At 38.2% G+C, this 27,198-nt stretch overlaps 1 protein-coding gene across 3 annotated transcripts in view; it reads left to right on the top strand.

Moving 5' to 3' along the window:
• Window positions 1-24,006, top strand: part of ABCA12 (ATP binding cassette subfamily A member 12) — a 217,092-nt gene extending 193,086 nt beyond the window's left edge. For all 3 annotated transcript variants that reach the window (XM_044241547.1, XM_044241546.1, XM_044241545.1), the window contains exons 41-54: window positions 2,738-2,792; window positions 3,367-3,544; window positions 5,225-5,340; window positions 6,137-6,296; window positions 7,407-7,660; window positions 9,793-9,997; window positions 11,148-11,257; window positions 11,552-11,693; window positions 12,694-12,828; window positions 15,008-15,111; window positions 16,606-16,698; window positions 18,216-18,321; window positions 21,436-21,573; window positions 23,590-24,006. In XM_044241547.1, coding sequence (XP_044097482.1) covers window positions 2,738-2,792; window positions 3,367-3,544; window positions 5,225-5,340; window positions 6,137-6,296; window positions 7,407-7,660; window positions 9,793-9,997; window positions 11,148-11,257; window positions 11,552-11,693; window positions 12,694-12,828; window positions 15,008-15,111; window positions 16,606-16,698; window positions 18,216-18,321; window positions 21,436-21,573; window positions 23,590-23,697 — 1,904 coding nt within the window. In that variant the 3' untranslated portion in view covers window positions 23,698-24,006. The remainder of the gene's footprint in view (window positions 1-2,737; window positions 2,793-3,366; window positions 3,545-5,224; window positions 5,341-6,136; window positions 6,297-7,406; window positions 7,661-9,792; window positions 9,998-11,147; window positions 11,258-11,551; window positions 11,694-12,693; window positions 12,829-15,007; window positions 15,112-16,605; window positions 16,699-18,215; window positions 18,322-21,435; window positions 21,574-23,589) is intronic.
• The last annotated feature ends 3,192 nt before the right edge of the window (window positions 24,007-27,198 follow it).

Here is a 27,198-nt window from a genome sequence, read left to right as displayed (position 1 = left end):
GTAGCTTTTCACCCTCTTGGAAAGGAGTTTGATTTTCTTTTTTTTTTTTTTTGGAGTTTGATTTTCTTTAAAGAAGAAATCATGTCACCCCCAAAATACTTCTGTTGTTCTATAATGCATGTATGGGGCCATGGTAATACTGTCTTTAAAAATCAACTCAGTTACTCTGAGTTGACATCTCCCTCCCCCAATGACACTACCTGTTTTAAGGCATGTTTGTTGAATTCTGCATGCGATGGGATTTTGCTTTAGCTGTAAAACTGATTTTCTTTGAAATCTAACATGATAGTAAATATCTTTTAATTAGTTTTCTTTTGCGATGTCAGTATTATTATTTTCATGGAGTTCCCTCTAGTGGTTAATTTAACATGAAAATTCTGTTTTCTTCTCAAACAATATAGGTTTGCTTGTTTTCTCTAATAAATGTTCTACCGCTTTGCTCTTTTCTAGATATACTGACACATGGTTTCCTCCACCCTCATGTTTGTTCTGACCCTTTATTGAGTTAATAGTAGTGGTCAATGGGGAGCATCTCATTTTAGGTTGACAACTTACAGAGACAGTCGAAACAGATCATGTGTTATTTTGAACATCTATTTTATATGGGGGAAATCACTGAAATTTTAATTTTTTTTTTTTTAAGATTTTTTATTTGTTTATTTGACAGACAGAGATCACCAGTAGACAGGCAGGCAGAGAGAGAGAGAGAGAGAGAGGGAAGCAGGCTCCCTGCTGAGCAGAGAGCCCGATGCGGGACTCGATCCCAGGACGCTGAGATCATGACCTGAGCCGAAGGCAGCGGCTTAACCCACTGAGCCACCCAGGCGCCCTGAAATTTTAATTTAAATAGAGATTTAATAAGTATTCATTGACTGATTGTACTCAAGATATTATGCTGGGTGCTGTAGAATCCAGAGAAGATTTCCATTAACCCTAATGCCTTTACTTGAGCTTCCTGCTAAAAATATGTATAAAACAATTGGTTCAGCAGCATTTTTCATAGGGGAGTAAATGCGTTTGTAAAGATTCCTCCAGTGAAATAGAGTAAGTTCTTGATTCTGAAATACCAAGCAGGAAAAAAAAAAAAGCCCCCCCCCTCCTGTATTATGATTCAGCAATAGGTTTAAGTAGGGCCCCAAGGAAAACTAAATCTCAGTAAAAAAAGAGACCATTAATTTACACAAAAGATAAGAAAAGTGCATTCCCCTATGATGTGATTAAAGTTATAGGCCACATGGATTGTTGCTGGCTTTTTGTTTTGCTTCTTTTTTTTTTAACATGTAACAGTTGCAGAATTCTACCTCAAAATATGTTACATTCTACTTAGTAAAAATTAAAAATTTAAGTTATGCAGAGAATAGAACTTCAGAATAATTTCTGTTTGGCTGCTGTGAAAGGGCCTTAATATCCTGATACAATAACCATATACTATATGAACAGTAAGTGAGAAAGTTCTTGCTTAGCTTAGGAGTCTGTAAAAAACAAAGGTTTAAGGGATAGCCTCACTGCCATTCTTTACGGTTCTTTTCCAAAGTTTCTCAGACTGTAAAACTTCACCTTCCCGGTGTGGTCCATTAGGAAGCTGTTACCAGCCACCTATTTTGACTGTGGCTACCTATGGCTGTCAACATCCTCTGATAAGAGGAAAAAACAATCTGGCTTCTAACTCAGAAACTATAACTGACTATGGAACATCCCAATAATTTAGGATTGTATTGGATTTAAGTGACTGCTTTTTCAGAGCCAGCTAGTTTTTCTGAATTCTCTTGGATCTTTATGTGTCTCAGTGAAAATCCCTCAGAGATGGCCGAATCCGCCAAGCCTTACCCAGGTAGAGTTCTTGAACAGTGGTTTTCTTGGAATTAGTAAAAGAGGAGGGATCTTCTCAGACTACAGTATTTTCCCAGCAAAAGACTAAACAGCAATGGGGTGGTCATTGTTTTTTAGGAGATCCTTTTATAATTAGTCTAAATACCAATATAATAAGTGTTACTGAAATACAAACATGTGATGAGATAGAATAAAATAGAAAACAAAAATGTAATAGAGGGGAAATGCTATATAAGAAATATAAATTCTTGCGGTACCTGGGTGGCTCAGTGGGTTAAAGCCTCTGCCTTTGGCTCAGGTCATGATCCCGGGGTCCTGGGATCAAGCCCCACATCGGGCTCTCTGCTCAGTGCAGGGCCTGCTTCCTCCTCTCTCTCTGCCTGCCTCTTGCCTACTTGTGATCTCTGTCTATCAAATAAATAAATAAAATCTTAAAAAAAAAAAGAAATGTAAATTCTTGCCCCTTCTCCCAAAATTCCATATACAATGTGAAAGCATTTTTTTTTTCTTTTTATGTGAGTGCCATTAATTGTGTGGCATTGGTGAGACTGGCTGGGGGGAAGTAACTTTCCTTTAAAATAGTAGCCCCAGGGAGCCTGGGTGGCTCAGTGGGTTAATAAGCCTTTGCCTTCGGCTCAGGTCATGATCTCAGGGTCCTGGGATCGAGTCCGTCATAGGGCTCTCTGCTCAGCAGGGAGCCCGCTTCCCCACTCTCTCTCTCTGCCTGCCTCTCTGCCTACTTGTGATCTCTGTGTGTGTGTGTCAAATAAAGAAATAAAATCTTAAAAAAAAAAATAGTATCCCCAAAGTAAAATGAGAACATAAGGAACAAAGTATTATATATTATTCATCCAAAAATTGGTATTTCTGAATATCTGCTAATGAAAAAACCTGTCTCTTCTTGAAGGCATCATCATGTATAGTCATCCCTATCCAGGAGTGCAAGACCAGGAACAAGCCACGTAAGTAGAAACATCCAGCATGACGACTCCTTGCCATATAGTCAAGCTTCCATATAAAGTACTATAATTGGAAATCACAGTTGTATGTGAATAAATGTCAATCGAGAAGAGCTGTTAATATAAGTCACTGACTGGGATAAAAGGAAGTTTCTGAAAATCTGTACAGTGAGGCTGCCGAGTGAGCTTGCTGACTAGAGAGTCAGAATCTGCTGCTTTTATAAGTCAGATATGTAAGTGCTTCATGATTTCAATTTCCCTGCATAGCATTTAAGTACTAGTTCGAATCTCAAGAACTGTATATTCCTTGCATATACCCAGTAACTCTTGGAGACTGGGGTTTACTTATTTATTCATCAAATATCCCTGGTCAGTTCCAATGCACTAGAGCTATATTTACCCGGGGTCATAGCCGAGTCATGTAGAAGATATTATCTGGCTGCCTTGCAGGAAGACTTATCTGTGTCTGAGCCAAGTCTTATACTGTTTTGTTGATGGTTTTAGTCATGAGTCTTTCTGAAAGGAAGAGAGTTCCAGAAACTTATGTGTGCTTTCCTCTTCCTATTGCTCACTACAGAATGAGCAGCTTAATCGATATTTTAGTGGCACTCTCCATCCTGATGGGCTACTCTGTCACTACCGCCAGCTTTGTCACCTACGTTGTCAGGGAGCATCAGACCAAAGCCAAGCAGCTGCAGCACATCTCAGGCATCGGTGTGACATGCTACTGGGTAACAAACTTCATTTATGACATGGTGAGTAACTTGTGTCATTGCAAGAAAGACAGGATTGATTTGGGAGAAGACATCAGTTTGAGGGGCACCTGAGTGGTTCAGTCGCTTGAGTGTCCAGCCCTTAGTATCAGCTCACGTCATGGTCTCGGGGTTGTGAGACTGAGCCCCCTGTCAGGTTCCACACTCAGAGTGAAGCCTGCTTGAGATTCTCTCCCTCTGCCCTCCCCTGAATCATGCTCCCTTGCACTCTCTCTCTCTAAAAACAAATAAATCTTTTGAAAACAGATGGCATTAGCTTTATTGGCCCTACCTTGTTCAGATTATTACAAGTCAGTAAATTAAGAAAACATTTGCATCAGTCTTAGAGTCATCCGAGAGAGGAAAGCTCTACCTCCCCTGATCTCTATGGTCTTGAGACCATCTATATCAGATTCCACAGGACATTTACTGAAATGCAGATTCCTGCCCTCTCCCCCCCCACCTGCCAGACCTACTTGTTCTGCACCTTGGGAGTAGAGCCAGGATAGGCATTTTTAACAGGATCCTATATTTTATGCATACTTAAGTTTGAAAGCCACTACTGTGGAGAAGTAAAAGTGAGCAAAATAGCTTTGCCCAGTGGTACCAAATAATCATGCTTATAAGAATTTAATCAACTAATAGTAAAAAATTTGAAGTAGCAGTCCCTGATGAATGACATTATTAGAGAAGAATAGTTGGCACAATAAGGGAGGAATTTCACTGACAGCTCTCTCATTTACATAAAATGGTCCCAAAGTTCAGATGGGTTTTCTTGACTCCAAATGTGCCAGTATTGGCGAAAAGCCCAGGAGGTGGTATGCATTTGCCTGGTGATTATGGCAAAATTGTCTGAGTTGCTGTATAGATCATTGGCTTGAAGAGCTGGAGAGTAATTAACTGCATATCCACTTTGTTAATGTATCCAGTGAAGTCTGAAATGCGTTTGTTGAAGTCAAATCTAAAAAGAATCGTAATGACTCCTCTGGACTTAATAGGAGCTTTAAAGCCAAGAAAGCTTAAAGTACATGATTCTGTGAAGGGCTGCTTACTACTTAGATTCTATTGTCATATATCTAGTATTCATTCCAATTTAGGAGCCCCCCCCCAGTTAAATTACCATCTCCCTTATAGTGTACATCTTGCTCAGCCTGCACAGCATTTAATATTTCTGTTTGTCAATTAAACACTGAATTCTTTGTTCATATACTTATAATTCCAAGAATGTGTGGAACCTGCCACCCTGCTATTTTACACAGAGTGTCTCACACTAATAACCAAGCCTTAGAAATCTACCACCAGTCGGCATTCCAGCATTCAAAATGAAATCAATATTTTGAGGACTGAATCTAATACCAAGATACCAAGACTGTCTTATCTTTCTCACTGAACCTCTCTCACCAAATGATCCCAAGTTTCAAAGCCTGGAGGCAGGAACACCAGGGACTCTGTGTACATCTATAAAGATGGAGACTGGCTTGACCTTCTATTACAGGAGACAAATTCTAGAGTGAAATCAATGGTAAAATAAGCTGAACATGGCAAGCAACAGGAACATAAATAAAAATTCATTCCTTCACCGATTTCAAGGTCAACTTGTTACAATTTTAACTAGATGGGCTATTGATGTTTTTGGAAAAAATATTTGCTGTATATTAAGCCTTGTTTTACATATTTCCGTAGGCCTTCTACTTGGTGCCTGTAGCATTTTCAATTGGTGTCATTGCAATTTTCAAGTTACCTGCCTTCTACAGTGGAAATAACCTAGGAGCCGTATCTCTCCTCCTTCTGCTATTTGGGTAAGCTGCAGTGAAAGAATGAACAGATGTAATTTACATATGTAATTTAATTACATAAAAATGGATGCTTTAGAATGATCAGAAAAATGTGTGTACATGTATGGATTTATGTATTGACAAATCATGAGTAGATAGCATTGTAAGTTGTGTACTCGTATATATTTTATTTACATTTTTATAGATGTCTAACACATACACAATACTATTTCTGTATTAGGTCAATACAGGTAGTACAGGTTAACATCATCAGTGCAACCATAGCAGTTCTATCTGCCCTGAATGCATGAGTAGTATCCATTGACTTCGCAGTGTAGCTGATGAAGGATTACTTTGTCTTTAGTTCTTCTTCATCACTGGAAAGGTTGCTGCAAATTTGCTCAAGCGGGACATCCGGCTTCTGGGCATTCCATGTCTGGTTAGCTAACTTAAAATAAGGTCATTATTTTTTTTCAGCTTTAAATTGTAAGATTTATATTGATTAAACTCTTATTTCTGAGAAAACAAACAAACAAACAAAAAAACTTCCCTGCATAGGATGATGACATGTCTAGAAGGAATTAATGTGTAGTTGGATGGTCTACAGCTACTCAAGTTTCCTGAAAAGAGAAGCTTCTTACTGTCACTTAAGAAATCCAAAAGATTTGTCAAAAAATGTTATAAAAGAGAGCTCTAACTATAAGAGATCTAGCAACTTATCCCAAATATTTATTTTCAAAACCCTATCAGAGTTTTTGTTTTTTTGTTAAAGGATAGTGATGAAGGCATAATTTTAATCCTTAGTGTTATTAACATACAGGTATGCCACATTTTCTTGGATGTACTTGCTGGCTGGGCTCTTCCATGAAACAGGAATGGCTTTCATCACTTATGTCTGCATCAACCTTTTTTTTGGCATCAATTCCATTGTTTCCCTGTCAGTGGTGTACTTTCTTTCCAAGGAAAAGCCTAATGATCCGGTAAGGTCCATTATTAGTCTGCTAAACTTCAATAAAGTATGAAACGTTTCAACATGTTCAAGGTGAAAAGATTTTCTGTATTTCACATGATCTAATACAAAAGAGGAATTTCATTTAACTCTATTAAATTTAGTAGAGGAGAAACTACAGCCTTTGAAAATTCTTTTTAGGCTCCGTCTAGGTTTATACTTATGATTGTATTTGCCCAGTGTCAAAACTATTGACATTTGATAGGGCATGAGTGGGGTGATGGAGGTGAAATCAGATATATTATATGACACTGTGAAAATCATGCAACCAGTTGGTCAGCTACACTTTTTACTCATTAACAAATTGCTATGGTATGGTAGTAACAAGGACAATGACTGAGTTCTATAACTGTGGGTTAAGATTTTTTTGAACCTTTACAGAGAACAAACCTAATTCATCCCCTTTCAGTCATGTATTGAAATCTACTCCATTGTAAGCATCACTTTCCATTCAGAGGGGACAATTACAATTAGTGATAAAGGAAGCACTAGCAGTGCTAAGAGATTGAATTGGAAAGAATAGAGAGGAAATGAAATGAACTAAGGAATAGACAAGCACACTCCAGAAGGAAGAAGACAATTCATGAGTTGGAAGTGGTTGGCCCAAGTGTGAATAACGTGAAAATGAGCCATTTGTTCCACAACGAGATAGTCTGGCGCTCTTTCCTCCCTTCATTTTAGTCTCTCTTCACGTACAAATTACCTAAGGTTCTAAAGCTTAACCTTACCAGATGCCTCCTTTACTCAGGCTTGACCAATACCTTCTGTCAGACCCCCAACAACTTGGCTATTTCTACATTCCTAGGATGTAAGGCAGGGCTAGAAGGGATTCAGCCTTCAGGATTTGGCCTGATCATCTCAAGATAAAGATAATCCTTTTCTGCTTGTATTTTATGTATAAATCTCTACTGTTTGTTTAGAGTAAATACTTACTTGTAAATTCAGCATACCTGTGAAATACTTGCCAATCTAGATGAATTTCTCAAGTTTTACTATTTGTACACATCTAGTTTTGCATTTTTGTCAATCTGTTAGAAGTCTAACACCGAGATTCATTTTTTTTTTTCCCTTCTCATTTCAGACTTTAGAACTTATTTCTGAAACCCTCAAGCGCATTTTCCTGATTTTTCCACAATTCTGCTTTGGCTACGGTTTGATTGAACTTTCTCAACAACAGTCAGTCCTGGACTTCCTAAAAGCATATGGAGTGGAATACCCAAGTGAAACCTTTGAGATGGATAAATTAGGTGCAATGTTTGTGGCTTTGGTTTCTCAGGGCACCATGTTCTTTTTCTTGCGGCTCTTAATCAATGAATGGCTAATAAAGAAACTCAGGTAAATAAAATGAAAATACCGTGTTTGACCTCCATGATCAAACTCAATTCAGAATATTTCAGAAGTGGGCCATAGTCATCTTTCCATTAGTAAAATGGAAATGTGGTAAAAACAAAACAAAACAAAACAAAACAAAAAAACAAACCTTAAAAAAACTGTCAAGTAATTCACCAGTCATTTCATTTAGTCAATAGTTACCAGACCTTACTATATGTCTGCAAGTATTGTTGTAGAGTGAGAGAATAATATTAAAGAAGCTCAACTGTTAGCCTTAAGGAGATTAGCCTTAAGATTCAGTGGTGAAAAAAAAAAATTAAAAAAAAAAAAGATTCAGTGGTGAAAAGAAAAAACATACGTAAACAAAAGATGTAGTGTTTGAGTTGTTTAAAAAGGAAGGATAGAAAGTAGAAATGAGAAGAGTGCTGAGTGAGTAGCATATTAGCCGTGGGTTTCGGAGAAGATTGGATAAAGAGAAAAACAGAATCATAAATAAAAAAAAAGAAATGTATATACCATTGACCCAGGCACTCCATTTCTAGGATTCTTTTCCTACAAATATGCTCACATACATGCAGAATTATGTATGTATAAAATCATCCGTCATAGCAGCCATTCTTAATAGCAAAAGAATGAAAACAAACTAAATGTCCTTCATGTAAGGATTGGTTTGATAAATTATGTGTTTTTTTCATGCGTGTAACACTGTGCAGTCATCAGACTGATACAGTTCTGTATGTAATATTTGGGGTTACTGCTAATATTATTAAATGAAAAACCTAGTTTCAGAACTTTGTGAATTGTTTATTACCACCTGGGTTAGAAAAGAACTATAATTTACATGTACATATGCACCGACTATCTCTAATTATGGGTGCCTTGCTGAAGAGAACTGTACAGGAAAACTTACTTCTCTATATATATTCTCACTATATATTCTTCAGTACCTTTTTAATGCATTGATGTGCATGTATCACGAATGGAAAAATAAAACTTAAGGTAAAAATAATGAAAAGAATGACAAGAGCAAAGATCAAGCAAAAAAGTCTTGGCTTGTATTTGAGAAATGAGTAATACAGTGTGATTAGAACATAGAATAAATGTAATGAAATAGTAGGAACTTAAGCAAGTGGCCAGAAGACTATGGAATCTATTAGATACTTGGCTAAAGAGATGATTTGGACTTTGTTCAACAAACAAATAGTTGTCCAATAAAGGTTTTGACCAGAAAGCAACCTGATCAAATGGTGGTTTAGGAGATGTGATTCTGTGGATGTCCTGAAGATTAGAATGGAAGAGTCAGAGATATTGGAGCAGTTTGAGATTCATGAAGAATTTAGGTGAGAAAGAGTAAAAGCCTCTGATGGTAATAGAAATAGACAGAACATGATTGATGACTGGGTGTTAGAGGCATTTCCAGTGTTAGGACACTGACACGAGTGGATTTTAGAATGGGGAAGATTCAGAGAAAACATCGCAGTTGGAATCTCTGGGGATATCATTAAAAGAAGCAGGTACATTGGGAGGAAGATCTGATTGATTTGTTGGGTCTTTAAATTTTGTTTGATTTGGTTTGCTTCAGTATATGTTAGGCAAGATGTTGATGTGGGTTTGAGACTTAATAATTGTTTTCAGGGCCAATAACCTTAACTAGATCCTAGGTAAGACTTTCACAGGAAAGTCTTATGTTATGTTTCACAGAACATAGAGGAACATTCATGTCAGTGATGATAAAAGAAGAAATAAAAAGGATTTTCTTATAAGAAGGTGATGATTGATCATGGACTTATAAGTGTTGGATCTTATTAATGACTCCGGTTCTCTCATTTAGGAGGTAACTTTCAAACCCAAATTGATCCCCTTGTTACTAAAATTAGATTCTGAATTGTAACAGTGGATCTGAAAGCATTTAAGGCATGGAAAGTAGAAGCTGTTTTCCGAATACCATATTGGACATGGTGAATGGCATCCATGCTAATTTTAACTTATTTAAGTAGCATAATGTGTAACAAATTTAAAACAAACCTAGTGTGTGATTGCACACTTTTAGTGAAGTGAGAACCCATTAAAATATGTGAGAATTGAGTGGTGCCGTTCAGAATCACTGATGCAAAATCACTGGGTCCATTTTTTAGACTCTTCTTTAGAAAATTTAATTCTTCACCCCTAATGGAGACAATAGATGAAGATGAAGATGTGCGGGCTGAGAGATTCCGAGTAGAGAATGGCGCAAGTGACTTTGACCTGGTCCAGCTCCATCGTCTCACAAAGACCTACCAGCTTATCCACAAAAAGATCATAGCTGTAAACAACATCAGCATCGGGATACCCGCTGGGGAGGTGAGGAGCACTGCTTCGTTCTGAATGGCCCTTTATATTGGCATATTAAGTGACAAAAATCTTCTTTTCTGGAAATTATTTTTTCTAGAAAAATATTCAGGAAGTTACCCCCTGAGTATTTTGATGGATTCTGTATATAAAATTTACACACATCCATGTGTTACAAGTACCCTCTAAATCTTTCTCTTAACAGAAAGGAGTCACCACACCCTAAGTCCTAAGCCCCATCCCAAGCTGCTGTCCTCCCTGGGGTGGTTTTCCAATCACAATGTCTGTGTGGGGTGCTGTCTTCAACTTGTAGTTTTCAGCCATTTTTGAAAAACAGCATAAAGAGACTAGGGTCCAGAAGCAAGGTCCTAGAACTGCATCCATATTTATTCTTGCTGTTTTTATAGAGAAAATATTGGGGCACCTGTGTGGCTCAGTTGGTTAAGCATCGGACTCTTGATTTTGGCTCAGATCATGATCTCAGGGTCACGGGATTGAGCCCCACATAAAACTCAACGTCAGTGTGGAGTCTGCTTGAGATTCTCTCTCCCCCTCTCCCTCTGCCCCTCCCCTCTTGTTCACTCTCTTAATATAACTAAATATTTAAAGGCAAAAAAAAAAAAAGAAAAGAAAAGAAAAAGAAAAAGAAAAAAATACTAAGTCAGCTTTGAAAGGAGAAAGAGAATGTGAGCATTTCCTTTAGTTTTTGGAGCGGAGCTGCAAACCAAATGCATCAAATCTATTCAACAGCATAAAATTATTCCTTCAGCGGCTTATTCAGTAAAGTTGTGATTTTGTGTGAATAATGTGAAATCTATAAATATAATTACTTTGTGAAGTTAGCATATCTTACTTGTGGAATGTTTTGTCATGTCACCCAGATAATATAATATAAGATAATGTGTAAAATAAGTCGTAAGTATATATACAAGCGTTCAGATGGTTAAAGGAAAAAAGATATTTAAGTAACCATTTGTTTTAAAAGAGAAAAAGTTTTATCAAATACCAACAGAACACTACAATATCCATGAATAATTCCAATGATGTATTTTTCTTTGTAATTTATTTCACCCAGGGAAAAAGAGGAAAGGATATAATAGTAATATGTCTTTGGTTTGGATTAGGATTTATCTATGTTTTTTTCTTTGCTCTCCCAAACTAGTGCTTTGGCCTTCTTGGGGTGAATGGAGCAGGAAAGACAACTATCTTCAAGATGCTGACAGGAGACATAATTCCTTCAAGTGGAAATATTCTGATAAGAAATAAAACTGGGTATGAAAAACCATGGCTTCAATTTACTAAGCACAACATAATGACGTGAAAAAAATAATTAAATGAACTCTTTGTTATTTTTGTAGTCATATTATTAAATCCTTTGGGGAAAAATAGCTATTCTAGGAGGTGGAAATTTATACGTTTTAAGTGTGATATGGTCGTGGGGTATTCTACCTTTTTTTATTAGAATCACCAATCCCCGTGACCAAAAAGAGCTGCCTTCCCCATATTGGGGGACGAGCAGGGCCATGCCTTTTGAAACTCTCTGTGTCTTTTCTTCTCTCAACTCAGGTCCCTGGGTCATGTTGACTCACACAGCTCCCTCGTTGGATACTGCCCTCAGGAGGATGCCTTAGACGACCTGGTGTCTGTGGAAGAACACCTGTATTTCTATGCCAGGATACATGGAATTCCAGAAAAAGACATCAAAGAAGTGAGTAGAAGTTTGAAAACTAGTTCCTTCGAAAACCATGACTGTTTTCGCTCCCCACCCCCTACTCTCGCAACTGAGTGAGACCTGGAAAACTGTGGCATTTTCTTGATGTCACGGACCACTGAGGTAGTCTTCCCTTTGTTGTGAATATCAGACAAGACGCCTGCAAACCCAGTTGCAGAAGCTCCTGACCTGTATTTGCTCAGAACTATCCAGTAAAGGATCACACTTGCCAGAGGCTCAGGGCTGAGCTGTGGTTGGTGATGTCTGCACACCCTCCTGTGTTTAGATAAGTTCTGAAACAGGGGATTCCGCAAAAACTGCCCACGTAAAAGTGAATAGCTTCCATTTTGATTTTTTTAAATGTGATTTTGTACTTCAGTGCCATCATTTGCCTTTTTACTGGCATGGCTGACTCTTGGGACAGTTTTCTCTATTTCTGCCACCCTGAGGACCTGTTGAAGTCCTCCTAGGATTCCACTCTTTGCCAGAGCTGTTTAGCTGCAGAAATAGCCTCACGAGCCCATGACTCCTAAGTTAACACACTGCAGTTTTGATACTGGGTCAGTTTTAAATAGACATAAAGCCTTTGTGACAGTTTGCCCCCTCTGTAAGAAGAAAGATGAAACAAAGAGGACCATCCGTGAGAAACCTGCCTTGTGAAGGGTAGAATTCTGTTTCAGCTCTTCTAAATTGTATATAGAAATCCTGCAGAAAGTCCAGTCCAATTGTAAATACACAACACACATTTGTGGGGGGGGGATCCCATTTAAAAATGAGCCTCCACAGAATTGTTTTTATCTCTTTTAAGACATTATTAATTTTTAGGTGGACCTTTAAAAGTAAAAACATAATAAGTTGGGTTTAAATGTTTGAATTGTTTTCAGTATGTATTTTCTTCATTACAGACTTTCTTTCACGATTATCTTTTTTCCCTGCAGTGCTGTTAGGGTTTTGGCAGCAGAAAGTCAACAACCTAACTCCTCTTTTCCTCCCACAGACTGTTCATAAACTCCTGAGGAGACTTCACCTGATGCCCTACAAGGACAGAGCTACCTCTTTGTGCAGTTACGGCACAAAAAGAAAATTATCCACCGCACTGGCCTTGATAGGGAAACCTTCCATTCTCCTGCTGGTAAGAAGATGGTTGTGGAAAAGGGGACTGCATGATTAGACCCACATACCCAGTAGTGTGTGTAACATTTTATTGTCATTGTTGCCAAAAATCTTTACTGAGGTCTCCCTTTGTGCTGGTTATTTTGCAAAACATCTTACATATACCACCTCATTAAGGGAATTTATTTTTTTAAGGATTTTATTTATTTCTTATGTCAGAGAGAGAAAGACAGGGCGCGTGCGCACAAGCAGGGGCGGGGCGGCAGGCAGAGGGAGAAGCAGGCTCCCCACTAAGCAGGGAGCCCCGTACAGGACTCGATCCCAGGACCCTGGGACCATGACTTGAGGTGGAGGCAGACGCTTAACCGACTGAGTCACCCAGGTGCCCTTTTTAAGGGAATCTGTATCAGCAAAGAGCTATGGCTAGTCCATTTCAGAAGAAATACTTGTTATGGGAACAGGAAGTAGCCAGAATAAATTCCGGGTATTCTAGTAAGTAGTTATGGAATACAGAACAGTTTGATCGCCCATTATTGAAGAAATCTGTTGTTAGTAACTCATGAGGTGAACCAACATGTTTTCCAACTTCTCCTAAAATGGAAAGACAGAGTTTAGAGCAATATGTTGTGCTAAAATTTCATTTCCCTGTTACTTAAAAATATGTGTTACCTAGTTTGGGATTGACAGTATGCCTCTTTAATTTATTTGAATTCTTTGATGCAAGAAATGCATTCCACATTTATATTTTGGTTAAGAGTTAGAAAATTTAATTCATCACCTGGAATACAAATTACCCATAGAGGTGGTCGATAGGGCTTCCTGCTCTTCAGGCCAGACGCTGGGAAGGGGCCTATTTCTGAGAAATGAACCTGCGCTTATTTTGGAAGATGCACTTCATTTAAGGAACTCTGAACTTCAGAAGAGTTTTGACTGTATGCAATACAAATTCAATTATAAATCACCACATTATTCCAGGGATTAAGTCCTACAGAGGACCCCATCATTTAAACCGCCCAGCTAAGTGATGCGCAACCTACCTTTCCGTAGTACCAGTTTATAATGCGTTACATCCCTGCCCATCAATGTTTATGGTGGAATTTTATTGTCTAAGTGTCCCTTAACTTGAACAAAACAATCCTTGGGCACTTCTGTGAAAGAATAGATGTAAAGTATTTAAAATGTTTAAAATTGCTAGTCAAATGTTATGTATTAATGAGCTGAGCTGAAATACAGGCTATGAAAGAAAGCTGTCATATGCATTTACCCTATACGCTCTCATCTTCAAGAATAGGAGCAGTGACAGGATATCCTTTCCTGTTTCCCCAGATCAACACTCATTCCTTTAGCCTCTTACTATAAAGACAAGCCTCAGATAATCCTATGTACATACTCTCCACTGAGAAAACAGAGCTCTTAATTATGACCTGATCTTGTCCTCTAATTTGTTAATTTAATCGTCTCTTACAATCTATTATTGCTTGTTTAGCAATCGTTTGTCATCTATTTTGAATTTTGTGTCTGAACAATTTTCCAAAACATCATTTATCTTAAAATATAATTTGTATTTTCTACGTGGAAATTTCTGCAAATATTATTTTTATTCCTCCGAAGAGGATTCAGTTTCAATTAATAACATAGAATTTAAAATATACCTCCAAATAATACATTATATGTTGATAAAAATAAAAAAATAAGTAAATTTTTAAAAAAAGTTCAGAAAGAAATAAAATAAAATAAGATATACCTCAAACATACTAACTGAAAAATCAAAAATTGTGTTCTGTGAGCAGCATATGCTCTATTATCACACAAAGCCACAATTCTGCTCTCAGGAGCAAGGTAGCAATCTTGTTGATGTAGCTTCAGATATATCTGTGACAATGTAGTATTAAATGCAGAAACCCCACTTTGTCAGTAATTGATGCAGATTTTTTTCCCAAAGAAATACGAGACAAGTGTAAAGTAACAGGGTGTCAACCTCACTGAAACACTTTTTTAAAACAGATTGACAATTCTAAATGATTAATTTTGAGCTTTTTGACAGCAGCAGAAAGAAGCCTATTAAGTATAAAACAAGTTTGTCACAGGACTTCGCAAAGTGATTTCTGTTCTAGGCAAGTGAGACGCAGTGATTCATGTAAAGAACCTCATCAAAAATTAATTAATTTGATAAATTTTTCTTGTAACTTTCTATTAAGGATGAGCCAAGCTCTGGGATGGATCCTAAGTCGAAACGGCATCTCTGGAAGATCATTTCAGAAGAAGTGCAGAACAAGTGTTCCGTCATCCTCACGTCTCACAGGTAAACTGAGGGTGGGAACCCGAGGGCCAGTGACAGGATTCTAGGAGGAGAGACGGGAAGAGAGAATCCTGTAGAGTGTGCCTGGGTAACGAAGCCACCGTTGGGTTAAAAATCAAAATTTATGCTGTTGTAATTTATGTAATTTATGTTGTCGTCATGGGAGCAACTCAGGCAGGTTTCACGTGAGAATCCAGCTCCCGTGGTAGGGGGTTAGGGCCTAAGCGATCCGTGTATGAACAGTTTCTCTTAGGGCGCCTGGTGGCTCAGTCTAGTGACTGTCCCATTCTTGGTTTGGACTCTGGTTACGATCTCATGGGTCTTGAGATCAAGCCCCTCCTCGGCAGAGTCTGCTTGCAGATTCTCTCCGTCTGCTTCTCCCGTCATGTGTGTGCGCCCCCGTGGGCACACATACGCGCTCTCTCTCTAAAACAAATGAATAAATCTTTAAAAGGAAATTTAAAAATAAAAAGTAAAAACAAATTTCTCTTAAGAGGAACTTAAACTATTACTCCCTGTTGCATAAAGTTCATCATCCTTAGCCTTCGTATGGAAGGCCTTTCATTGTCTGGCCTCATCTAAATTTCCTGTCTTTTTTTTCCTGTGACACCCCCCACCCCCGACCCATTCAGTCAATCTAAATGACTTAGTGGTTCCATAGACACTTACTACCCTTGCCTATTACCACACCCTGTCCCTGCCTGGCTTTCTACCTGAAATGTTTTTTTGTTTTTGTTTTTGTTTTTGTTTTTTGTTTGTTTTCCTGAAATGGTTATTTGACAAAATCTGAGTTCTGATCTCCCAGACCTCCTCCATGAAGTGGATCCTTCCAATCGATTCAGTAAAAAAGCTACTGAAGCATTTTGTCTGTGTCTGCCTTGTAAGGTTAGCCTTGTATTAAAGTCATCCTTTTACTTCAGTGATCATATAGTAGAAAAAGTTCTAGATTTTTTTTATAATTAAGAGTCACATTGATATCCTAGCTTTGCCCAGCACACGATATGTTCTGAAGCCAGTCTTTTAATTTCCATTCATTTTTGTATGAAGTGGAGTGGGATTTGTACCAGTTGTCATAGTTCTTGAAATGAGGGATTATATAATCAAGTACAGGTTAACTAGTTATAAATAAGAAAGCATAAAAGCCAACTGAATATGGAGTATGAAGTGTCGTGAAAAAAAGCTCAGGATTATTTTGGAAACATTTCTCAGGGAATGTAGGTCTTGAGCCCAAGCTTGAAAGAGGTTGAAAGAAATACCGTGTTTGATGAGAGGGCATTCCAGGTGAGCGAGATGGCTTCAGGCTGGAGAATAAAGAGTAATAAACCCTGGGTGAGGACATTTAATTTATATTTTAAAATGTATTTTTTGTGTCCTTCAAGGAAAGGGACGTTTTAAAGAACTAAAATAGTATTTCTGAGGTGCCGTAATGAAACACTTGAACTTACGCTTACGAGCACTTTTCTGTGCCCGGCATTCTGATGCGGTTCTGTCTTTCAGCATGGAAGAATGTGAAGCTCTCTGCACCAGGTTGGCCATTATGGTGAATGGAAGGTTCCAGTGTATTGGGTCTTTGCAGCATATAAAAAGCCGGTGAGAGGCGCCTGGGCGGCTCGGTCTGTTAAGCTTCTGAGTCTTGGTTTCAGCTCTGGTTGTGATCTCAGGGTCCCGAGACGGAGCCCCACACCGGGCTCTGCACTCAGCGGGGCGTCTGGTGGAGTGGCTTTCTCCCTCTGCCTCTGCCCCTTCCCACAGTGCTTGCTCTCTCTCTTGCTTTAAAATAAACAATTTAAGTCTTTAAAAAAAAAAAAAGGCAAGTGAAGAACTATTGTGTTGTTTGTTTTAACATACAATGTGGGGAAGTCACTCTACCAGTACTGTACTAACCTTTGAGGATTGCTTCACTGCTTGTCTGTGACAAGAAACAAAATGGGAAGAAAAAGTTGATCTCCAACTCACCTGAAAGTTAAATTATCTTACTAAAAGGTCTTAAAAAGGAAAAAAAAAAAAAAAAAACTACAACACAAATACTCTGAGAAAGGGGGACGCCTGGGTGGCGCAGTTGGTTAAATGACTGCCTCCGGCTCAGGGCGTGATCCTGGAGTCCCGGGATCGAGTCCCACATCAGGCTCCCAGCTCCATGGGGAGTCTGCTTCTCCCTCTGACCTTCTCCTCGCTCATGCTCTCTCTCACTGTCTCTCTCTCTCAAATAAATAAAATAAAATCTTAAAAAAAAAAAAATACTCTGAGAAAGGAGTTTTCTAAGAATTTACTTGATAACAAGTTAGACCTTGACAAGTACAGAAAGGCATAGATTTTTATCTTGCGTGTTCATGTACCATGTGCACAGGCTTTTAGTAAGCTGTTTAACATTTTTACTGCATTCAGAACCTTTTAATCAATAATACTTTTAATCAATAATACTTTGGGGAAATGTATACAAATATCATATTACCAAATTAAAATTAAATTAATATTTTATATTTGCCAGAGTACATATGCACCTATACATGTCCATGCTAATCTCCAAACTTCAGGGTGTTACTTTATACCTTTATCTGTACAAGTCGGCTTCTTGTGAAATAGTATGAGCCAAGATAAGTAAGAAAAAAGGATGAAAGAGACATTATACGTTGTTCTCACAGAGTCTGTTGTGACTTGTTTACAAACTCTATACTTGGGGAAACAGTTAGCTAACATAATAAATCATCATTCATTTTTAAAACCCCAGTGACTTGGGACACCAAATCTCCAATGACTTGCCTTTTTAAGACCTTGTTAGTTTTAAATTAGAAAGTATTTAACCCCGGATACTGACATCAGATGCCAGTTCATTGATGTCAATGAAAGCCAAGTTTTTATGTTTTCTTTCTAATGCAGCTTTTGTCCAAGGAGTGTGACTTTGTATAGTGGTAGAACTAAATAAAAAATCATGGCAGTGCACTATTGCCAGTTGCAACACACCTTGAACTTTAACAGCAAAATGGCAGTCTTTATTTAAGAAAGGGGCTCTAATGGTCAGCTTGGGTCCTGTTTCATTACCTAGAATTCCAGGGGAGTTATTTCAGCAAAATGTAACTCATACCACATTTTGCACTTTTTCTTTCTAGGTTTGGACGAGGATTTACTGTCAAGGTTCACTTGAAGAATACCAAAGTGAGCATGGAGGCCCTCACAAGGTTTATGCAACTGCACTTTCCAAAAACATACTTAAAAGTAAGTAGGAAATTGTCCTGACTTTAGGTCTTGATTGGTTTTGATAGTCATAATCTAATATGGATACTTGCTATTTTCAAGTTGAGTGTAGCTTTATTATTAATTGTAATATATTTATTAGTTCAAGATATGTAAGATATTCTGAAACACAGTATGAACAATAGAATCTTTAAGTTAATTATATAATTTTATAGCTATTTAAAAATAATGAACTGGGGTGCCTGGGTGGCTCAGTGGGTTAAAGCCTCTGCCTTCGGCTCAGGTCATGATCCCAGGGTCCTGGGATCAAGCCCCACATCGGGCTCTCTGCTCCAAGGGGAGCCTGCTTCCTCCTCTCTCTGTCTGCCTCTCTTCCTACTACTTGTGATCTCTGTCAAATAAATAAGTAAAATCTTAAAAAAAAAATAAAAGAAATAAAAAATAAAAATAAAAATAATGAACTCCTGGGGTACCTGGCTGGCTCTGTCTGTAGAATGTGTGACTCTTGATCTCAGGGTCTGTGAGTTCAAGCCCCACATTGGTGTAGGGCTTACATTAAAATACATACATACCTACATAACATATATACATAAATGAAATGTAGTCCTTTTATATATCTTTATTTCTTCCTCACAAAGGCTTTATAACTATACTATTAGTTTTAGAGTTGTATATATAACTAGTTTATGAATTATATATGTTAAGGGACTGAGGGATGACAGATATTATATGATCAAGGACATTTCTTATTTAAAAAAAATGTAAAATTCCAGAATATCATAGCTAGAGAATATTATCTTGTTCCTCTTATTTGGAAGACAAGCCCACAATGGTTTGAACAGAACTGCTTGGAAATCAAGTTCCTCATTCCCACATTAGTTGAAATGTTGTTCACTTAATTTCATCATATATATATATATATTCATAGGATGGACAGGCACAGATATGTGTATATATCTCACATAGCACATACTTAAAATAAATGCATGGGACAAAAAAAGCTGTCTTTATAATATCTTTCATGTACAGATAGTTTGTACAAGATGATTATAGCGAGTGAATATTTTCAAACAAAATCAGGTAGTAGGAGCACCTGGGAAGCTCAGTCGGTTAAGTGTGAGACTTTGGCTCAGGTCATGATCTCAGGGTCCTGGGGTCTAGCCCCATGTTGGGCTCCTGTTCAGCAGGGAGCCTGCTTCTTCCTCTGCCCGCCTCCCCACGTGTGTTTTCTCTCTTTCTCAAATAAATAAGTAAAATATTTAATAAAATAAAATAAAAATAAAAGACATCAGGTGAGGAATGGTGGAAAGAAATTTAAAGGCTTGGGCAGCGATCCAGCTCTGCCTGTGTGTTTTCCAGCAAGACATTTAAAGTCTCTGAACTTCCTCTTTCTTCTTTGTGAAATAGTATAATAACATCTACCTCACAAGACTGGTGTGAGTAGCGGATGATAAAATGCCCACAAGGCTACTTCGTAAACTTCAAGACACCATATTAATGTGCCATGATTGTAGAGAGCAAAAGAGAGTGCATTTTTTAAAGCCATTCTTTTACCTCTATGGAATACCTTTGCCTCGACCTCCCAAACCTCATCTAACTTCTCCAGGAAATAATAGCTTTTATGATTCTTATCAAAGTCCATTTTCTACCATATAAATTAAAATTAAATTTAAAAATTAAAGGATACTTCGTCTTACTGTGAAAAATCACAGTAGTGCTTTTTCTTTTGGTTAGTTTCCAGGTCGAAACCAGTGTTTGCTCATTGAGTGATGAGATTCCATTCACGTCGGTGTGTTCTGGGACCAGGGCTACACAGAGCAAATGCAGTGATCATAATAGTCTCAGGTCTCTCTTGACAGACCATTCTCTGCAAGTGGGTGGAGGTTTCTAGATCTCTAGAAGAGAAGTAGCAAGAGCAGCAGTTGGGGATTAAATAAGTAAGAAAGTCCGAATGTGGCGACAGGTGTGATGCACCCTCGGGTCAATAGGAGGGGTTAGGCAGAGAGCAGAGGAGTAAGAAAAGGAGAGGTTTCCAGCCACAGAAGTCTTGAATACCGGGTGAAATTCATGGTCTTGATCTGACCCACATAGGTTGCAGGGGTAGATGCTGGAGTGAGAACATATCTTGATCAAAGAGTGCCCCAGAAAAATTATCCTAGCTGCTGTGTGCTAGAACGTGTGACGGTACGCAGGCTCTAGGCCACGGAGGACACTGTGGCAGTCGCTCAGATACGGAGGGGTGAGAATGGGATTAACACTGCTGGTGCAGACAGAGAGGAATGGTTTAAATGTGAGACCCGTTTTAGAGGAGAAGCAAATAGGATATGGTAACTGAGTAAACATGTAGAAAAGCAGGATGTTAAATATGCTCCAAGGAAACAAGAATAGATTACTAAGTAGATGGTGATACTATGGTCTAAATAAAGACATTGGGAAGAATTTTAGGGTGAGTTAAGAAAGAACGTGGCGTATTTTTTTTAAAGATTTTATTCATTTGAGAGAGAGCTGGCACAAGTGGGCATGCGCAGGTGGGGGGAGGGGCAGAGGGAGAAGAAGAGACTCCCCACTGAGCAGGCAGTCCAGTGCGGGGCTCCATCCCAGCACCCCGAAATCATGACCTGAGCCAGAAGGCAGACAGTTAAATGGCTGAGCCACCCAAGCACCCTGAATGTGGCGTATTTTAATGAGACTTTTCCTACACAGTGCTTTTGAAATCTAGCTTTTTAGCCAGTATAAATTGAACAGTTAATCCCTAGCCTTTTAGAAAGGTCTACATTAAAACAAAAAAAATTTTTTTTTTCTAAATGTGATCTCTGAAAAAAAACCTTATATGAGCTGAGCATAATCGGACATCTAAAATACCACTTACAGTATTTTTCCTAGGAAGACTATAAGTGCATAGGAATATAGAATACTTTGGAATTGTCACTAGGTGTTTAATTTGTTTTTTTCTTGATATTTGTAAAACTTTTCATCTCGTCTTTGCAGGTTGTTAGTTGCAAAACATAGCCATCCTTTACACTGTCTCATCACTGTCAGTGGAATGAATTTCAGTGTTAGCTCTTGGTCGACTTATGTGGTCACCTCAGTATTATCAGGCATAGCAGAATAAATGTTTCCCTTTCGTCCCCACAGGATCAGCACCTCAGCATGCTAGAGTATCATGTGCCAGTCACAGCAGGAGGAGTAGCAAACATTTTTGATCTGCTGGAAACCAACAAGACTGCTTTAAATATCACAAATTTCTTAGTGAGTCAGACTACCCTGGAAGAGGTGAGTGGGATACCATGATCCGTACTTATAATGTCAGTTATTAATTATTACACATTCTGGTTATTTCTTTTTAATAACATTCATTTTGTTTGTAATTGAAACAGTATCTAAACTTGCACCTGAAAAACTTACCTTAATTTATTTTTAACTGCATTTTGGGATGTTCAAAAAAAGTGTGAAAAGCATTAACTGTTTTTTAATGGAGAAAAGAAGATTTTTCCCTTCTGTAAGCCATTTATATCCATTAGGTTATATGAATATGTAAAGCAACAAACCTGTAAAACAAATAGATATTAACACTTTCCTCACTTTCTCCTTGTTAGGTTTTTTCCTGCCCCCACCCCTTGTTAGGTTTCTTAAATAATATTATTAATTGTCTTCCTGGGTTAGCATAGGATGGGGGTTTCTAGAGGGAGTTCAGTGCCAGACCTGTATGTAGATTTGCTAGATTCAGGCAACCAAAGTGGTAAATGCAGAATTTTTTTGTTTCACTCACATCATCTGTCTTAATTACTCTGTATTCGATAACTAGAGGCTTTATGGGTCGTCTTTCATCATCTTTGCAGCGTGTTAATTTTGTACAGCTCAACCAACCTGGTATATAAAACATTTAATAGCATCTATCGTCACGACAGGTCTAAACGTTAGGCCTCAGGGACCTCTAAGAGCTGCATTTTATGGACAATTTTTTATGGGGGCTTTGAGCAATTATGGCTTTACTGACCCAGAAAATTTAGCCTTTGACTTAAAATCAACTATCGGGACCATGTCTGACACAAAGTAGACTCTCAGTTTCTAGAGCAATCTATGATAGACTTAATGATTTTAAACCAAGTAATAAAGGTCTGTCTGTTACATAATTGGCTTACTGAGCATAATGTGGGCTCTCTAGACAAATTTTATTTTAGTGCATTAACTCTTGAAACTAGTGAAATTTCTCTCAATGTTATCATATAAACATTTGATAATGGCTTGGCTTGGGCTCCTGGATTATACTTGGTAGAGACATTAATGTAAATCTTATAAATACAGATATGTGGTTATAGATATTTAATTATTGCTTTAGATTTATGCCTGTGCTCGCTCTCTCCCCCTCTCTCTCTCTGATAAATAAATAAAATCTTAAAAAAAAATAACTTAAAAAAAAAAAAGGGACGCCTGGGTGGCTCAGTTGGTTGGGCAGCTGCCTTCGGCTTAGGTCATGATCGCAGCGTCCTGGGATTGAGCCCCACATCGGGCTCCTTGCTCGGCAGGGAGCCTGCTTCTCCCTCTGCCTCTGCCTGCCATCCTGTCTGCCTGTGCTTGCTCTCTCTCCCTCTCTCTCTCTGATAAATAAATAAAATCTTTAAAAAAAAAACAACTTAGATTTATATTATGCTTATAATTGTAGATATAAGTTTTATTTTCAATCACCAGTTAAATTATTTTTAAAGATTTTATTCAGTTATTTGAGACAGAGAGAGAGAGAGAGATCACAAGTAGGCAGAGAGGCAGGCAGAGAGAGAGGGAAGTAGGCTCCCTGCTGAGCAGAGAGCCAGATGCAGGGCTGGATCCCTGGACCCTGAGATCATGACCTGAGCTGAAGGCAGAGGGTTAACCCAGTGAGCCGACCAGGTGCGCCAATTTTTTTAAGGCTTTTTAAATTTAATTTTGAGAGGGAGAAAGCATGAGAAGGGGGAAGGGCAAAAGGGGGAGGAACAAGCAGGTTCTGCACCAAGCACAGAGTCTGATATGAGACTTGACCCCAAGACCCTGAGATCACAACCTGAGCTGAAATCAAGAGTGGGACATTTAACCAACTGACCCATCTAGGCAGCACCTCCCACCCCAGTTAAATTTAAATATTGAAAAGAATACTAGTGAGAATATATATTTCTCTATGGACATATGCCTATAATATCTAGTTTTCTAATTTTTTTCTCTTTCACTGTGTGTGTGTGTGTGTGTGTGTGGTGTGTTATTTCTTCCTTTGGCTTACCAAGCACTAATGACTTTATTTTCCTTGGAAAAAATCAGGTTTTCATCAACTTTGCCAAAGACCAAAAGTCCTATGAAACTGCTGACACCAGTAGCCAAGGTTCCACCGTAAGTGTTGACTCACAGGATGACCGGCTGGAGTCGTAGTCCAGCCAGCAGAGTCAAGCTCAGCAAATGGCCAATGGCTTCATTGTAAGGAAGAACCACAGAAGATACTGCTTCCTCAAACTATCTTACTTTTAAAGTATTACCCTGTATGGAAGGTACAGTTGTGTAAGACTAGCAAGTATCTAACTGTAAGTGGAGAGTTTTTTCCCGAAAGCCAGTGAATGTTGTTGCTACTGAAATGAATTCTGGTAAACTCAGTACTCTGGGAGCGCTTGTGCACATGTTGGTGGTTACAAGGCAAAGATAAATGTCTTAATTTATTACTTTTAATAAAAAGCTTAAAAGGCATGGTTATTAGTAGCTGAAAAGTAAGAATGGAGAAGAAAAGTAAGATAGTTTGGGGTAGATAGAATTGGGAGAATAAACAAAATAATTTATTTCCAGAAAACAGCAAAACTAGCATCATCACAGAGTAACAACGGCAGTAAGCAGTGGGCACGATGTCTGCAGTGTACGTGGTGTATCATTTTCAGTACCTGTAAATATGTGAGAATATGCTGAATCCCAAAAAAGTGCCTTTCCACAAGAATGCCATAGGAAGGCAGTTTACCCTGGTGGTAAACAGAATTTAGATGTATTCCTGCCAGGCCTTAACACTAGTAAGGCACTGAGCAGAGCAAGAAGCTTCTTGTTCTTCACAGGAAATGGATGTGTTGGCTGAACAGATCCAAATCCTAAAAACTGATAGAAAATTCATGCTGCTGGCAGGCAACATTTTTTTAATCTTATACAGAAACCCTCATTTTGTGGGTTTCTCTGTAGGAAATATTACTGTGGAGAGAAAATGAATATGGAAGTAAATTTCAACTAATCACCCAGCTGACCCAGAATCATGCATATGGCTATAGGATAGACTTCATAATAATGCCAAATTATATGGCCCTCAGGGAAGGTGTTTTGTGTGTGTGTGTGTCTGTGTGTGTCTGTGTGTATACACATGTATACGCACAGGATTGCATTAGTTTCAAAAACAAATAAATGCAAAGTTTAGAAAAAAATAACTCATGGAGTCATTTTATTTGTTAGAGAAGAGTCAGGAACCTAAAAATTGCAGTCATGTGACCTACAATGTCCCACGTGATCAGGTCCTCGTTCACCACTCTACCTTCATCCCTCTCTTTCTCTTCTTCCTCTTTAGGGTATAGCCATGCTGGCCTCTTTTCAGCTTTCCAGTGCACCAAACCACTTCCCATCTCCAGACCCACTACTTGAAATGTTCTTCCCTCCTGTTTGTCACTGAACTATGCTAACAGTCTTCAGAAATGTTATTCTCTCTCACAGAAGCTTTCCTTTTCTACCTCCTCAGTTTAAGTCCAGTCCCTCTGTTTTAATACTGTGCTTTATTGTACCTCCTACTTTTCTGTCAAACATGCATCCTAATTTATAATATATCCAGACTAAAAATACACATCTTAACAGATGGTAATAGAATTTCTCTTAGGATAGAAAAAGCCTGTATTTAGTATAATATGTACATAAGGCTTTTGGAGTAGAAGTTGTAACTCTGAGAGCATGGTTGTCTTCAGGAGCCCAAATGACAAAAAAAGTGGTCAGGCTCCATAAAAATTAAAAGAATTTGTTTATTGTATGTTGTGTTGTTAATTGTCATGAGGGTGGGTGGTTGGTCGATTGCCTGCTTGTTTCTGAGCAATGGTGGGAAGGGAAGCAAAGGGTAAGGAGAGAAGTGGAGAAAGGAGAAAGCAGGGAAGGATTAGTACTAAAGAGAGATGAAAGTCCAGTGAGAAGGTGGAGTGGTTGAGTGGACTTTTAAAACCACGAATATCCAGATATATTTTCACAGTCTCACTATGCAACTGTGCTATGAGCTGCCCTCATGATTTCTAAATCTTCATTAAAGTCAGCCACACTTGCAAATGAGTGTCAAGTAAAGTTTGAGGAAGGGATGGGTGGATGTCTTCTTTGAAAGAAGTGAAGAATAAAATCCTACAATATATTAAAAAAATCATTCATCACAATCAAATGAGATTTATTCCTGGGATGCAAGGGTGGTTCAGTATTCACAAGTCAGTTAACATGATACATCATATCAGTAAAGGAAAGGATAAAAACCATATGATCATTTCAAGATTCAGAAAAAGCATTTGAAAAAGTACAACATCCCTTCATGATAAAAGCCCTCAACAAGGTGGATTTAGAGGTAATACATCTCAACATAATAGAAGCCATATATGAAAAACTCACAGGGAACATTATATTCAATGGGGAAAAACTGAAAGCTTTCCCCCGAAGGTCAAGAACAAGTCAAGGATGTCCACTCTCCCTTCTTTTATTCAGCATAGTACTGGAAGGCCTAGCCTCAGGATTCAGACAGCAAAAGAAATAAAAGGCACCCAAATTGGTAAGGAAGAAGTAAATCTCTCACTATTTGTAGACATGATAGTGTATATATATAGGAAACCTGAAGACTCCACCAAAAAACTACTAGAACTGATAAATGAATTCAGTAAAGTCATAGGATACAAAATCAATATGCAGAAATCTGTTGCATTTCTATACACTAATAATGAAGCAGCAGAAAGAGAAATTAAGAAAACAATCTCATTTACAGTTGCACCAAAAATAATACACACCTAGGAGTAAAAGAGGTTAAAGACCTGTATTTTAAAAACTATAAAACACTGATGAAAGAAAATGAAGGTGAACCAAGGAAATGGAAAGACATTCCATACTCATGGATTAGAAGAACAAATATTGTTAAAATGTCTGTACCACCTAAAGCAATTTACACATTTAATGCAATCCCTATCAAAATACCAACAGCATTTTTCACAGAACTGGAACAAACAATCCTAAAATTTATATGGAACCACAAAAGACTCTGAATAGCTAAAGCAATTTTGAAAAAGAAAAGTGAAGGGGCACCTGGGTGGCTCAGTGGGTTAGGCCTCTGCTTTCGGCTCAAGTCATGATCTCAGAGTCCTGGGATTGAGCCCCACATCGGGCCTTCTGCTCAGCAGGGAGCCTGCTTCCCCCACCCCTACCTCTTTGCCTACTTGTGATCTCTCTCTTCCTCTGTCAAATAAATAAAAATATTTAAAAAAAAAAAAGGAAAAGTGAAGCTGGAGGGATTATAATTTCAGACTTCAAGTTATACTACCAAGTTGTAGTGACCAAAATGATCACAAAAACAGACACAAAAATGTCCTGTCACAAAAACATATAGATCAATAGAATAGAATTGAAAACCCAGAAGTAAACCCACAATTACATGGTCAATTAATCTTTGACAGAGCAGGAAAGAATATCCAATGGAAAAAAGATAGTCTCTTTAACAAATGTTGCTGAGAAGACTGGACAGCTATATGCAAAAGAGTGAAACCAGACCACTTTCTTACACCATACACAAAAATAAACTCAAGATGGAGTAAGTACCTAAATGTGAGACCTGAAAGCATAAAAATCCTAAAAGAGAGCAGAGGCAGTAATATCTCGGACATTCACCATAGCGACATTTTTCTA

The sequence above is a fragment of the Neovison vison genome, chromosome 3 (genome assembly GCF_020171115.1).
Source record: "Neovison vison isolate M4711 chromosome 3, ASM_NN_V1, whole genome shotgun sequence".
Lineage (NCBI taxonomy): Eukaryota > Metazoa > Chordata > Mammalia > Carnivora > Mustelidae > Neogale > Neogale vison.
Note: the sequence above shows the minus strand (reverse complement) of the source record. Positions and strands in the feature narration are given on the sequence as shown.